We start from the raw sequence: 16653 nt of genomic DNA, 5'->3' as shown, positions 1-16653 counted from the left end.
GCAATATAGGTTTTAAATTTAATACTTAATGGTCTTAAAAAGGTCGTAAAAGGTCTTAAATTTGACATTATGATATCTGCAGAGACCCTGTGTAAGATCTCAGTCATAGTCAGACTGAACAACAATGAAGACCAGCCAAACACGAAAGAACCCCCCTCCCTTCCTTTGATACCACAAAGCGTACCTCAATAAAACCAGAACTAAATGTTTTTTGACATTTTGCATTGTTGCATATGTTGCATCATCAAATTTGCTGCCCCTAATGGTTTTTGGATTGATGATCATCGCAGTTGTTGTCATAATACAGGAAATGTCTTCTGACTCTGCCTGAACTTAATCAGAGGGACAAATGATTACAATGGGCATTAAGCGGCTGTCTGTGAACATGTCAAACCAACTATCAAAGATCACAGATTTTAGCCTAGGATTTCAGGAATCCTGAATTTCCCAAATTTGTTTCGGATGACAAAATTGTGGCTGAAATTTCACTGTGTGAGCAGGGCTTTAATTTTAGTAGTACTTAATGCAGGAATACAGAGACTGCAAACAAGACACATATACATATGAAACAAGTTACGGATACTTAATAAAAAGTGTTAAAGTTTGCTTTTCTTTTTGATTTTTAGGGATCTGAATTTAAAGGCTTTGAAGTTCAAAATGAAAACCGCAGCATCCCAGTTCGTGCTGGACGAAATCCATGTAAACGTAAGTGTGACTTCAGGTGCTAAATTATTTGAAGAATCTCCATGTATCAATGTCATGTATCAAGTCATGTATCAATGTGTTTGCTTATCTTTTTTGAGCCATACAATTTTTAAGTAAAAATGTGCAACAGAGCATAATTTTAGAGTTTGTAGAATACTATAGAATACAAACTGTTGGTGCAGATCTTTTACAAGTTATATGTTGTTATTTTAGTTTATCAAACAGATAGTTACTTTAGCATGTTGTGTAAATATATGAATCCATGTTGTAATTAACTGCAGTGGATTGAACATAATTTAACTTGATTGTTTCAGGTGGTCGTGTTTCAGTGAAGTCGTCAAAGAGGATACGTCAAAGGTTGGCTCTTCCAGTGTCTCCTTTAGTGGAAAGCACAGGTTCGCATGATCCTCAGAATGATTCAGGTACTGTTCAGCAGCTCCACAGTCAAGAGTCTCAAAAAGACACATCAGTAGATGATGGTGGTGGCGGCGGCGGTGGTGGAGATGATGTTGATGGAGCATTAGAGAAGCCCACCAGGAGAAAAAGAGGGTCAAGAAAACGTGAGACCCAAACAACTCCAAGGATCACAATAAAGCTTGTGGCTAAAAAGACAGTGGTTACAGTACCAACGTTGCGTAGAAAACCTGGAAGAAGACCCAAGGAAGTCAAAACTGAAGTTTCAGAGAGTCAGTGTGCCCAAATCTCAAGTGCTCATGTGAAATTAAAGACAAAAACACCAGCCAGTGAAAGCAGTGCTGGTGATACAAAGGTGGAGGTTTGTACTAGAAGGAGGGGACGATCTGCTGACCAGAAATTAGAAACCACTCTGCAAAAAGAACCTAAAAAAGAGGCCAATGACCAAAAATTAAAGCTGAGGAAATCAACTCGAAAGTGTCAGAATCCACTGCCAAGTGAAAATAAGGAGCCAAAACCTGCTGATAAGTCAGCACAAGAGGCATCAGAGGTAAATAAGCTTGTGATTAGGAGACAACGCACAAGGTCTTCAATTGCTCCACAGGAGTCTGGAGACCAGAGTTTAGCAGAGTCACAGTTGGAGGTCTCTACAATTGATGAATCCAGATCACCTTCAAAGAAGAAAAAAAAGAAGAAGAAGAAAAAGAAAAATCGTAAAGAATCTGAAAGAAATAAGGATTCAACAGCAAAAGATCATGGCCACTCAGCTGATGATCCTCTAAAACTTGCGTTCGGCAATGATTTTGTTGGTATTCCAGGTTTGAAACTGACCAGAATACGAAACCCCAAAGCCCGGTCTCGAAAGAAACGATGCAAGTTTGTGTGGACTCTTACACTGGTGAAATGCAAAGGCAAAGATTCCCACATTCAAGAGAATCTAAGCAAAACCCAAGATCCCCAAAACCAAGAGGATCTTGGCAAAACCCAAGAAATAGAATCCCAAGATTCTCGAGTTCAAAAAAGTCCAAGCAAAGCAGATGAAAGTCCTAGCATAGAAGCAGAACTTCCTCCTAAATGTGACAAGGAAGTAGATGTTTCTGAAGAAGCAGAACCTGCATCTGCTCCTTCCAGCACTTTGGAAACCGACTCATTGCAGGAGTCACAAAAAGTAGAAAACACTGCCAGTACTGTAATTCCTGAAAGCCCTGAGAACCCAGTTGCCATTGACAAGGATGAGGAAATCCCAGAAAAAGAAAATGAGGAGGTTCTCGAAAGATCAGAAATTGAAGCACATCCGGAAGAGGCCACTCAGACGGAGCCAGAAGATCTGATCAATAAAGATATTGTGCCACCACTTCAAATCAAAGTTGTCTCCTCACCAGGTAAAAACAACAGTTTAAAGCAGTCTTTTTTAATTCAGCAAGTCACAACTTCACCTGAAATAACAGAACCTGAAAAAGTTGAAGAGCATCAACATTTGGAAAACAGTGAGAACATGTTGCAAAAAACTACTACCAGTCCTGACCACAAAGTAAGGAATAAGCTACATCAAAGCGCTGCACGGAAGAAGCGTGCAAGACATAGACACTGGACTATTTATAGGCGAAAGGGCAGAACTAATCCTTCTCAAGAAAACTCCGCTTCTGAAATTGCAACTGAAACTGAACCTCAGGAGGAGGAATTACTGGTTTTGCCAACAGAAGTGCCAGCACCTGTTGAATCCAAACCAAAAAGGCATTTAGATAAAATTACACCCAAAAGAGGTAAACGGTCAGTTCCACCAACTGCTGAACCATTACCTGAAGCTGCCGAACCTCAGGTCATTGAACAAACCGTTGAAGCACCTTCAACAGATCTGTTACCTGTGACAGAACCTCAGCCAGAGATAAAGCTTGAGGCGCCTTCAATCGAAAATGAAGAGGTTCTGGTTTTAGAGCCTTCTGTGAAAGATCACCCACAGGTACGACGTCCTTTAAAAAGGCGAATAAAACATGCCAAACGTAGACGAAGATCTTTAATTGGAAGACGTGTAAAAAATCAAAAATTGCAAAAGAAGGTGTTGGTTGAGCCTACTGATGGTTGCCCACCAACGACAGAGTCTGAAGGAGGAGAGCCAAAACTTGTTGGTTTATTTGCAACAAAGTACAAGAGAAAAAGGATTACGAGTATTCAGTCATTAGAGGCTAGACGGAAAAAAGCCAAATTCCTATCAAAGCAATTAGAGAACACCAGCAGCCAGGACCAACTTTCCACTCAAGAAGAATCAGATTCTTTCAGTGTGAAAACAGACCAAGATCATGACATTCAACCTAACAAAGCGAAGATCGTGAAAAACATCAGACATTTCATAATGCCGGTCGTTAGTGCCCGATCATCTCGAGTTATCAAAACACCAAAGAGGTTTATGGACGATCTTGGTATGTCAGACCTTCCTCGTAAGAACTCCCAAAAGAAGCTTGGTCTCCAGCCAAAATCAAAGAAATCTGATCCAAGTGAAAGAGGTGAACCTGGATGCTTTCAGTCTCAGGATGAAGAGGACAATCAGAGTGAAATCGATCTTGATTTGTCTTCCACTTGGGAATCAAAACCTAAATCACCTGATGACATAGACCTATTCAGCGAGGAGAAGCAGCCTGGGAAAAGACGATCACTACTCAGAGATCCGGGTTTTAAATGGGGAGTTCTGGAGCCTGCCAGCGAGGATGTGTATTCTTTTGGTGAAGATCTTGACAAGGAGTTGGAGACTTTGCTATCTGCCAAAGATTTTACAGTGGACTCGTTTCTTGATCCCGTCCAAAAGAAGAAATCCACAAAATTCAAAGCGCAATCATCAAAATTAAGGTTATACAAAAAGCTTAAACTCAAACAGAGTCTCGCAAGGCAGAAAAAGATCCCTAAGGAAAAAATAAGCAAAGTTGTATCATCTCCTGCCAAGGCACCGAAAAAGGAATTGGAGGAAGGGGCCAGTCTCATAAAGTCTCTCAGAGAAATGAAGAAGGAAAAGGCAAAACTCAAGATTGAGGATCTCAACACCCCTGGGGTTGTTCGCAAAGTCTCCATCTGTGTCCGAGCTCTGAGTGCCAAGCTTCTGGCACAACACCAGGCAAAAGACATCCAAGAGGATGACCTGCCGGATGAGTTCTCAATTCATACGGACATCTCCCTACCCAATAAATGCAAAGGTAGGTCATGACATTATTTATCTAAATCTTTCATTGTCTTCTCACCCATAATGTCAGACAAGTTTTTGGTACTAACAGTTGCGCCCCCATTGTCAATTAATGATATCCCTGCGGAAATAATGAATGCTTTCCGGAAAGGTCTGCATTCAAATGGTTGATTTTCAGGATGTAAAAGTGACTTGAAGTTATCTAAATAAAGACTTATGTTATAGCTAAAAGGAAAACCACTGTTTGAATAGGTGTGACAGGCTGTAGACTCAAAAGTAAACTCCCACTGGTATGATTGGCAAACAGTTTTGCATATTTAAACATTTGCAAAATTTCAGAAGGCTAGCTGTATACCCAACAATGTAACTTTTAAAAACAGTCATCTAGATCAGGGGTTTTCAAAACATTTCAGCCCACAACCCCTAAAATAACAATTTCTGTGACTTGCAACACCCACTATCCTCAGAGTAGGTTATTAATATACAAACATAGGGCACAAACACCAGCAGGCCTATTTAAACATGGTCATTTTGACAACACATGTACTTTTTTTAATAGTATTTTATTTAATTGTTTACTTTTAACACTAACCTCACCTATTGAGATTGGTAGGTGCAATGTTTTGAAGTACAGCAAGTCCATTCTTGGTTTAATTTTAGAGATTGTCATTGTCTATTGACTACTATTTCTTTCTTTTGTTAGTTACGTATAAAATAAAATCATACTAGTAGTTTAATAAAATGAATTTGCCAATGTATGATTTGTTTGTCAAATTAAATTGCAAATAACAATGGCAAGCACGTAATATCAGCATCGTGACTGGGCAGATTTCCTGTCAATCAAACAGTCAGCAAAGGGTCAATTTTAAGTTCAAACAGTCATCAATATGTATTTTTGTTGTCATACTAGACATTGCTGATATTCAGTAATTCAATACATCATAACAATGGACATGCACAATATTGATATTGTGGGCACTTTAAAATACAGTGAATAATTATTTATTATTTGTAACTTTTATCGTGTCTTTTAAGAATATTCTCTTTGTATTTACCAAGGTGTTCATAACAGCGGCAAATGCTTGGTTGGCTTAATAGTTTAAGCATGATCATTTTCACATTTTAATCTGTACTGCATTCTGAAACACTGATTGAAAATTGTTTGACTATTGGAAAGTTGTACTTTAACACTTTGCAGTAAGGATTCCTAAACCAGTCTCATGATGTAAACTTTAAAAGCTGTTATTTATCCTGGGTGATGTAAATTTCTTAGGTAACGTCTAATAACACATTAAAATAATAGGTGTAATCATTTTACTAAAAAATAAAAATTGATAACCAATAAAAATTTAGTTGCGTTTAAAAACAACAACAACTGCATCTCTGTTTAATGTTTCTCATCTTTTTTTCTCATATTTATTTTGTGTTGTCACTTTATGTACACTTGAAGGTTCTGTAGCCTAAACAAATTCCTTGTGTGTGTGAAGCACACTTGGCAATAAAATTGATTCTGATTATCTAACTTTTACTGACGATACTTTATTGTAAAGTGTTAGCTGTTGTACTTTATAACGTTTTTGCTATTTATTTGGTTACTCTGAACATATATATCCATATATAAAGCAATAAAACACATTTGTTTTGTTATTATACCAGTTAAAGTAACCCTTTTTGCAGGACAATGTTGTGATAAAACCATATACCATGATAAAACCTTTAGCAATTAATCGCATCAAGAGAGCTTGTAACCATTTACTCACCCTCAAGTTGTTCAGAACCTGTAAGTTAGCCATAAATATATTTGAAGAATGTGGAAACCAAACAGTTGCTGGGTTAATGAAAGTGGAACCAAACAGGTTCTGAGTTTCCATTGACCTCCATAGTACCCTTATCTAACTTTTACTGATGAGACTTTATTGTAAAGTGTTAGCTGTTGTACTTTATAACCTTTTTGCTATTTAATTTAGTTACTCATAACATGTATATCCATAAATAAAACAATGAAACAACATTTATTTGTTATTATACCAGTCAAAGTAACCCTTTTTACAGGACAATGTTGTGATAAAACCATAAACCATGATAAAACCTTTAACAGTTAATCACATCAAGAGAACTTGTAAGCATTTACTTACCCTCAAGTTGTTCAGAGCCTGTAGGCATTTCTTAAAGGGCCATGAAACCCCCTCGTTTCAGCAGGGTGTTTTCACACCTCTACTTTGGAAAAATTCAGAAAAGTGGGCGTGTCCAGCTCTGTTTTGTTTAGGGGGGAGTGTCGGAGGAAGAAAAGTGGGATTGTGTGGGAGTGTCTATTTAGGCATGCGCGAGTTTCAGAGTCAAAATACACACACACACACACAGTAGAAAGTGATGGTGTTTAACCTACATGGACATCTGTAGTCGAATTATTTGCCAAATTATTTAATGGTGGACTTTAACTGCAGTTTGGCTCTTTCATTCAGGGAATTCATTCATGCCCCTCGCGACAAATGAGATATTTGATTCGAGGAACTGCTCTAAGCGTGTATTTTTCATGCAATGTTTGATACCGCACGGCGAATGAGAGAAAAAAAAACCTCCGCATTTTCCGGAAACTTAGATGCACATGGCAGGTAGCGTCAGAAAGCCGCTTGTGTTATTCCGGTCACTAAATGCAGTAAAAACCCTACACGAGGTTAAAGTTTGGTTGTGGTGCTAACATGTTTACACTCGGTGCAATAGTTAACTTAGTTCGATACGAACAAACTGAATAAACAAAGAGCACTGGTCGCTCACTTACCAAATCTGTAGAGACAGGACAATCACCAGCAACTAGAGCCGCGTCTTTATGAAGAGAATACTACAAGCGAATCCGGATCTCAGCGTTTGCAGATGAGAACAGCTCTCGGGTAAACAATAATCCTCCTTAGACACGCAAGTTATTGTTGTCGAGCGTCTCGTACACTGTTAATCCACACGTCAGTCTGCGCTCTCACAGAGAGAAAATGAAAACAAAACTTAACTGAAGCAAACTATAAAAGCAACACTTCACACTTGTTTTGCCAACACAACGTGGTGTGAGTGTCGTCTAAATACTGTGACAGTAATTAATATTAATGAAGTTGCACAATAGAGCACGCTGATTGGTTTGAACCAACCCTTACTCATGCATCAATGCATCACACTGTAAGACGTAATAAGGCACACTCTGGTACAGACGTCCAGTCTGCACACTGGAATACAACGCTATTATGTCATGACCGTGACGCAGCTTCAAAAATTAGTTTCAAACCGGAAGTACGAATTTGCTTGAAATAATGCAAAAACCACCAATTTACACTTTTTAGTGAAATATAGGTGTCCTAATAGTTTTTTTAGCAGTGTGGGACACATATACGACTGTTAACAGCTCAAAAAATGTGTTTTGGTGTTTCGTGACCCTTTAAGTTAACCATGGTAAATATTTTGAAGAATGTGGAACCAAACAGTTGCTGTGTTCCCATTGACCTCCATAGTACCATTATCTAACTTTTACTGATAAGACTTTATTGTAAAGTGTTTTGCTGGGTTCCCATTGACCTCTATTGTATGAAAAATAATACTAGAGAGGTTAATGAGGACCAGTAACTGTTTAGTCATACGCATTAAAACTATTTGTCATTTTTGGCTCTACTATTTAGTGTGGGTTAATCTAAATTTAGTTTGGGTTAATCTAAATTTTTATACACCTTTTTAAGTATTTTTGTTCCAAGTAACATTTCTTGTTGAAAGTTCTATTCGGACAGTAATTGTTTCTTATGTGAAAGAAAAATCTCCAGAGTGTCCTAGTAATTCAACAAGATAATTTTGAAGTGGGCTGCATGGTGGCACAGTGGGTAGCACGTTTGCCTCACAGCAAGAAGGTCGCTGGTTCGAGTCTCAGCTGTGTCAATTGCCGTTTTTGTGTCAATTGCCGTTTTCTTCCTGTGTTGAGGTGGGTTACCTCCAGGTGCTCCAGTTTCCCCCACAAGTCCAAAGACATGCGCTATAGGTGATATTCAGCAAGTGTTATATGTTGAATAAGTTGGCAGTTCATTCCTCTGTGGCGACCCCAGATTAATAAAGGGACTAAGCCGAAAAGAATATGAATAACTAATTTTGCAGTGGACATCTGTGTTTGTAAGACATATGAACCTGGATATACTTGTTTATTCACATGATCGTTCACATGCCTGGTCGGATGCTAGTATTTATATGTGGGATCTTCAGATAGATCTATATTTGTGCAGAGTATACATCTAACCCTGATCGAATTCATGCTAGATTCACATGAGGCGTCAGAATCAGTGCTGGCACAATCGTCATGGTAACAGCCAATGACATTGACCTCAACACAACTCAAACTCAATTCAGCTTTTCATAACTAGTCAATAATAAACAGTATGCTGATGACGGACACTAAATTTGTCACTCTTAACCAATGTAAGTGCTCATTTTTAATACACGAGATGTGCAAATTATCAAAAAGTGAAAGCTAATTGTGCATTTCAGTGGCCAAAAAGGATTTTGGGATAGATTTAGATGGCAATTAAATCACCACGTGCCCTCAGTGTTTCTCAAAAACAGTGGGTACTTTGGCTGGAGATTTTGACATGGTTTGTGAGAAAAATCTGCAATTTATTAAACAATTAAAATGACCCAGAGGAACAATCACTGTCCGAATAGAGCTTTACAGGTAATTAAATTATAAGTGCTGACAGTATTCTTAATTCTAAGCTGACAGTAATCTCTTTCACTCCTCAGACTTTGATAAGTTGCATCTCACAGAATCAGAAGCACCAGTTTCTGAGGATCCTGAGAAACACGATGTTGATGTTGAGGAGAAAAACGCCTCACAGCGCCCTCGCCTTACAGGAGCCAACAAGCGCATGTTCAACCTCCTCAAGAAAGCCAAGGTTCAGCTCATCAAAATAGACCAGCAGAAACAGCTGAAATCATCTGGGGTGAGTCTCTTCATCTCAATGACCATTTTGATTCAGCAAGGATGGGGTTTCTACATTGATAATAAGAAGAAATGTTTCTTTAGCACTAAATCAGCACATTACAATTATTCCTGAAGGATCATGTGTCTACTGGAATAATGATGTTGAAAAATCAGCTTTTACCCTTGTGTGTTGTTTAAATTGACTACCCTTTCTTTATCTTGGTGGCTGTTTTTGCCCCATTGAGATCCATTAAGTTTTGATTGCAAAGCTGTGACATCATATAATCATGCATTCTTGATTGTTGGTGGTTTGCCCTGTTGGGAGGTATGTGTAATTTGGTAAAATGTGTAATTTCTACTGTTGATCATCAGTTGGCAGCATAAAACCATTAGTTAGGCCTCTGCAATAAAGGTTCTGGCTTTTATCTGGAGTTCTGTGAAGTAAAACAGCAGATTATAGTTTGCGTGCATGAATACACTTATATTTACTATGTTCTGAGAGCTGAGCTGCTTATTTTGATTTTCCCAAACATATCAATGTAATTATGCAAAGGTCTTTCTTAGACTCCCACACACACACACACACACACACACACACACACACACACACTATACTCCATATAAAAGCCAAATACTAAGCTTGTTTTGCACTGTAACTGATGATCAACAGTTAAAAATGACAAATTTTACCTCTTTCCAACAGGGAAAACCAGCCAGACTCAAGAATGCATAATAATGATAAACAGGGTTCAACGCTAAGGATTTTTTTTTACTGACCTGATCGGGCCAGTGGATCAGAATTTTACTTACCCTGCAAAAATTTTGACTGGCCCCACCAAAAAAAAAAAAAAAGAAAGCTAAAAGCTATTTCTTAGCCACATATTTTAAATAATGTGTCAAAAATAACATCTGAAAGTCTGAAGCAAAGTTCTGAGTGTTGTGCAAACAAAACTAGCAGTATGGGAAATGTGCAGGTATTTTGTTGCTAAACAAAAGGTGGCTGACCTGTCAAACTGATGGCAAACTGCAAAACATAATTTTTTTGTCTGCTTCCAAGACGTTAGAAATATAAGTTTTCTTATAGCCTCATAATTTGATGTTGCCGCCATGCTGCCGTCCCTTTACTGTTTGTTAGCAGGTTAAGGAAAAAATAACATGCTCACAACATCCAATCAGATAAGAGGAACTGAAATGCAGTATGTTGTTTACAACATCGCAGAGAAGGTAGCATTTTGAGGCTTGAAATCACAAACTGTTTCTCGAATTTTTATTTAAATTTTTTTTTATTTGCACACAATTGACATATAAGCCCCTTTCACACAGTGATACCGGTAAATATCTGGAAAATTTCCGGAACGACTTTACCGGTATATTCAAAAAAGCGCTGTTCACACAGGCGAGGACGTTACGGAAATTTTCCGGAAAAGAGCATTCACACATCCATTCCAAAATACCGGTAAATTCTGACATCATTCACCACAAATGAGCTTTAAACGGCTGCGCTTGTATTTGTAAACATTTGACTAAATTACAAACTCTGTGGATGATCAATATTGTGAACAACTTTCGCAGGATTACTTTCGCATGTCGAGATGTTCATAATATGTGCGTGTGCAGGCTGTTCCACAGGCTGTTTCACAGGCACACGCAAAGCTTGAAGGTAAACAAACAACGGCTTATCATAAGCATCTCATCGATGATTATTTATACAGTTGGCATTAAGAAGAACATATAAACGTGATCTGACTAACTTCTAGAAGCTAAATGTGTCTGGAAAAATATTCAAAGGCTTTTATTCTCACAAACCGCGCGGACATAAATGCGTCTGACTGTTGTGATTGGCTAAAGCAGACGTCTCACGTCAGCACGTTCTAGACGTGCACGCGCTTATTACGGCAATCTTCCTTCTGCATTCACACAGCGCAGCATTCCGGCAAATTGCCGGTAATGTTACAACTTCTCTTTCCGGAAAATAGCCAGAACGAATTTACCGGTATTTTCAAAAAGGACCTGTTTACACATGCAACCTTTCTGTATGTGTGAAAGGGGCTATAATCGCAAGCAAATTAAGCTTTGGTGACAAGGCAGCACTGGCCCGATCGGGCTAGTAACGATCTTGTCTACTGTCCTTAACATCTCTCACGCTGGCACCGGCCTATCGGGCAGTCCTTGTTGTTGAGCCCTGATTAATAATGCTTTACAATCAAAAAAAGTCATTAGAGTGGATCTCAATGGGGCAAAAACTGCCTCCAAACATAATGAAAGGGTAGTCAATTTGTCCAGAGTGTATTGATTTTTTTTTTTTTTAAATTCCAAAGCATTTTCCCAAAATATGTGTCAAAATAAGATTTGTCACAAAGAAAATCATCCCATTTGCTGAAACACAGAGCCACAACTCAAGGGCACCCCGGAGTGGATGAAAACATACGAGTGTTAAGAAGTGTTAGGAAATGGAATATACATTAGGAAATATATTATAATAAAATAAAGTATTTTACATTGAAAAATTTTATTATACTTTCATTTTTGGTTATTCATATTTTTGGTTAAATAACGGAAGACACATTTTAATACAAATCTCAATGACTCAGATCTTATCTTTTGAATGGTTGTGTATTAGAATTGATCCAGTTGATGCTTTTTGGATGTATTTCTAATTGAATTGCTATTAATATTTTCTGAATCTGTTTTCACACCTTGTTTGCGGTAGCTCTTGCCAGAGGGTAGAATTACTGCAACAAAAAGACAAAGACGAAAACCAAAAGAACGGCTTGTAAAGGCCTGTCCCAACAAGACAGAAGCTACGCCAGAGCAGGTATTATCACTTTTTTTTTCTAAATTTATTGAAGTAAAAATAATTTTCCCATACTAAAGCCAATTCACACGACCAGTTTTATGCCTGTCGGTATCTGTTAGTGTTAATGTTCTTCAGGATTACCAAAATAAGATTCTGTAATGTTGTAATCAATGCTAAATATGTTCTTTAAGGAGTTGTCTAGGTCAGTAGGTGACTAGGTTGTCACAAATTAAATATATGTACACAGTGTTGGGTAAGTTACTTTAAAAAGTACTCATTACATTTACGTTTAGTAATTTGGCAGAATGTTTTTTGTCCAATTATCCCATTCAGTGATTCAACAAGAGGAGGCAATACACACAATATTTTTCTATGATATTATAGATTGTAAATATACCCTGTGTTTATTATGTTTGTGTTTAAGATATGTTATCTAATGTTTATATGTATGTATGTCTTTAGGTATTTGTCTTTATTGCAATGTTATTTGTGGGATGGCATGGACTTTGGCACTGCTGGAGGGCGGTGTGGGTGTTTTTCTGGGTGGGCAGGGGGGTTGAGAAGTGGGTCTTGTTGTGTTTATTGGAAAGTACATTTTAAAGATGCTGTGACCACTCATGTAAAATCAATAAAAATTTAGTTACAAAAAAAGAAGTGCTATTTATACAAAGAAGTCGATCAATATTCCATAAAATCCCAATAAAATTTCTAATAAATAAATTCTCTAAATTTAATAGATAATAAAAACGTTTAATTCTTTAAATTTGAGTCTTTTACCATTATTATTAAAAAAATAACAGTAAGAAATATTCAACATATCAAAAGACCAAAACGCTTCAAATTAATGGCACTTTTTCATATACATTGTTTCTTAAGCATGTACAACTGTGAGAGAGATCAGATCCTTTTCAGCTGAAAAATCGAGTAGTGCAAAATATCTGAACCGTATATATGTATTTTACTCTGCTTCTCTAAAATGTTTATCCAAATATGATCTAATTTCTGACTCAATTTTTTCTTAAGCATATACATTTTGTCTTGATACATGTAAACTTCTTTAGTAAACCTGTAGAATTAATCTCCAAAATATATTACCATGGCAGAACACAATCACTCTGCTTGCTTGCTTTATACACAACTGTCAAATTTATTTATAGTGTTAAAGGCAAGTACATTAAAAGCAGCTAATTCATATTTATTTATGTGTACAGCACTTTTCACAATAATTATTGTTTCAAAGCAGCTTTACAAAAGGTGCACGTTTTTGCATTACAATCATAAACAGAAACAAAAAGGTTATTGCTTACCATAACTTTATTAGGTATTAATAACTCATCTCTTTTAACAGTTAAAGTTAGAAAATACCTATATCTAGAAATACCTAAAAATGTACAGTAATCCCTTACTTTACATTTTCTGTGGAAAAAATAATTTTAATTACTGTAACTAGATGGAAATTTGACAATCACGATCCAGAACAAGTTAATATAATAATAATATATATATATATATATATATATATATATATATATATATATATATATATATATATATATATATTATTTATTTATTTTTTATTTTTTGTCGTTTCTTTTGTTTACACTGTAAATCTCTCCATAAGGAGCCTGCCAGAGGAGGACCTCGCATTAAACATGTATGCAGAGCTGCAGCTGTGGTTTTGGGTCAACCTCGGGCCATGGTCCCTGATGACATCCCACGACTCAGTGCTTTACCTTTGCATGAGAGATCAGACATTTCACCTTCACCTGCAGAAAAAGGTACCATCACTTACTGTGTTTACTTGAGAATACGAATGTTTACACTTGATATAAGCGTGCGTTTTCAGTTATCTAATCAGAAATGCTGAGATGAGGTGCGTTACAGTTTCCAGTTGGTATTAAATAGATAGTTAACACAAAATTTAAATTTCTGTCATCATTTACTCATCCTTTACTTGTTTCAGGCTTTCTTTTGTCTATTGAATCAAAAGAAGATATTTTGAAGAACGGTGACTATTGACTTCTATAATATATTTTTCCTACAGTGGAAAGTCATCATGTATTAATCATGTATTCACCCTTGACTTGATCAAAACCAAACTTTACTTTCTTTCTTCTGTTAAACGCATAAGCTGGCTCCCATTGACTTCCTTAGCATTTTTCTTCCTACTATGGAAGTCGAGAGCTGCCAGCAACAAAATATCTTCTTTTGTGTTTAAAAGAAGAAAGAAACCAATAAAGGTTTAAGACCACAAAAGGGAATTTTATTTTTGAGCAAACTATCCGTTTAACTAGCAGTTTTGTTTTAGGACCAGGGGGTTCCACACTGTGGTTAGGACCCCATAAGGGAATATATGGAAATGTTTTTTTTAACCATGCAAAAATTTTATTTAAAAATAAATAAAAAATAAAAATCCAATTAAATAAAAATATTTCATTAAGATAAAGAACACATTATTATAAAACAAACTAATACAGTTAAATAGAATTAATGTAATCATTTTTATAATACAAAAAGGATTAAGTTCATTTCCAAAACATCTGTAAATTAATACAAAACAAAAATGAGCAGAAAACAAATGCTTAATGTAATAAATAATCATTAATAATCTAGTTGAATTAAAATATTTAATTAAGATAAAGATCACGCATTAGTCTAAAACAAACAATTAAGAATAATTAATAATTAAAAATGACACGAAAATTATACAATTTATTTTGAAAATGTATGTTAATTGTTACAGTACTATAATGAGTAGAAAAAATAATAACATTACAAAATTGTATATTTATTTACGGTATAAATTGTATATCTATCAGTAGATCTTAATGTATCGATGACTTTTACTTTTTTAAAGGGGTCATATTTAGGCATGGGACGATAACAGTTTTCAAAGTATACCGCAATTTAAAAAAGTCAAGGTTTTAAATCCATCAAAATTTTCTGTAATACCGTTCCTAAGGTATGAGTTCGATTTACTTTTTTTTACTTTTTTTATTTTTTTATTTATTTATTTTTTAGGACAACAGCATCTCCAGCAGAAAATATCTCTAAAGAATCCATTTTAAATTTGGATTTGGGCTGTGTTTTTGAAACCAATGAAGACATTTGAATTATTTAGCTTTAGGTGTTTACTGCTCCAAAATATTTAAAATGTTTGCCAAATTAAAAATATATTGTGTACAAAGGGGGAAAAGTTTTATTTTTTTACCCAGACATTTAAAAAGAGAATATATTTTAGAGCAGTAATCTCAATACCGTGAAACCGTGATATTTATATTCAAGGTTATCATACCATTAGAACCTTTTACCGGCCAATGCCTAGTCATAAATGAGGGTCTGCAGCATTTGAATGATTGAAGCAGCTATTTAAGTTGATAAACATGAAGAAATGATCTAATTTTAGACTTTAACTGGTGTCACTAATCTGATTGATTTAGATTCAAACTTTCAGCTGATTAATTAGGTTTTCTTAATCATAACAAATCTAACTAGAGTGCACTGAAAATTGTTTTTTTTTTTTTTTTTTTTACACGGCTCATGTTAATCATATTGATGGTATCTGATTATTTAGCATTTTGCCAGTGTTTTGACATTTTTCTGTCTGTTGCAGGAGTCGAGTCTCACTCTGACCCAGAAAGCCCTGTTTTACAAGAGCACAGGACACCGAAGTTTCGCCGTGGAAGGTCTCATATGTTTGGGCACCGGTCCCGGCGGTGTGGGGAGTGTAAGGGTTGTTTGCATGAAGAAGATTGCGGCAGGTGCATAAATTGCCTGGATAAACCGAAATTCGGTGGCCCCAACACTAAACGCCAGTGCTGTGTGTAAGTTTGCCAATCAATTTATTTAATATTTTAGTCTTTATGGATTATTTTTTTCTCACCTCACATTTTGCAATAACGAAATTTATATATATATATATATATATATATATATATATATATATATATATATATATATATATATATATATATATATATATTTTTTTTTTTTTTTTTTTTTTTTTTCTTCAATCGAAGTCTTCAAATTCTGTCATTTGTTTTCAGTAGTCCCTTTTATTCTACTATTTTTTTTGTCTAATTTATGTTTAAAGGTAGAGTTAGTTCTCACAGTTGCCTCTTTACTTTTTTTTCTGTTCCTGGACAATCACATGCTCTCAAATAATCTTAGCTAAGTCTTGTAAATGTACAATGCTATTTTTTTATTATACATTACACAGATTGTCATGTATTTTACTATATTCTTAAATATTCTTATTTAATATGTATACATAGACATTGCATAAAACGTTATGGCAAGAATATTTACCTTAAGTCTTGAAAAGGTCATGGATCTGTAGTAGCATAAATGTGTATGCAACCTGTAGCAACCAATATACATTTTTATATTTTTTATATGTACCGCTTGGGTAATTTTGTTAATAGTTTTGTAATGTATAGTATTAAACTTATAGTGAATTAAATGTATTATTTTTTGATTGACTTTTGATTTGATTGATTTATTTTCTAACAGAAATGTTATACATAAAATATCATTAACAAAAATTACGTTTCAACATTGTCGAAAATGGAGTGGGATGAAGCACAAGCTTGTTATTTTCCCACCCTATTACCACATATATCGTTT

General features: G+C 35.6%; 2 protein-coding genes across 3 annotated transcripts in view; both read left to right on the top strand.

Annotated features, from left to right (window-relative positions):
* Nucleotides 1-16653, top strand: part of proser3 (proline and serine rich 3) — a 155203-nt gene that overhangs the window by 54661 nt on the left and 83889 nt on the right. The gene's annotated exons all lie outside the window — the stretch shown is intronic.
* kmt2bb (lysine (K)-specific methyltransferase 2Bb) overlaps nucleotides 1-16653 on the top strand; it is an 84700-nt gene that overhangs the window by 7983 nt on the left and 60064 nt on the right. For both annotated transcript variants that reach the window (XM_087284494.1, XM_087284493.1), the window contains exons 2-7: nucleotides 627-705; nucleotides 1020-4301; nucleotides 9050-9249; nucleotides 11941-12045; nucleotides 13649-13805; nucleotides 15641-15851. In XM_087284494.1, coding sequence (XP_087140620.1) covers nucleotides 627-705; nucleotides 1020-4301; nucleotides 9050-9249; nucleotides 11941-12045; nucleotides 13649-13805; nucleotides 15641-15851 — 4034 coding nt within the window. The remainder of the gene's footprint in view (nucleotides 1-626; nucleotides 706-1019; nucleotides 4302-9049; nucleotides 9250-11940; nucleotides 12046-13648; nucleotides 13806-15640; nucleotides 15852-16653) is intronic.

The sequence above is a fragment of the Danio rerio genome, chromosome 15 (genome assembly GCF_052040795.2).
Source record: "Danio rerio strain M-AB ecotype USA chromosome 15, GRCz13ab, whole genome shotgun sequence".
In the NCBI taxonomy this organism is placed as follows: Eukaryota; Metazoa; Chordata; class Actinopteri; order Cypriniformes; family Danionidae; genus Danio; species Danio rerio.
Note: the sequence above shows the minus strand (reverse complement) of the source record. Positions and strands in the feature narration are given on the sequence as shown.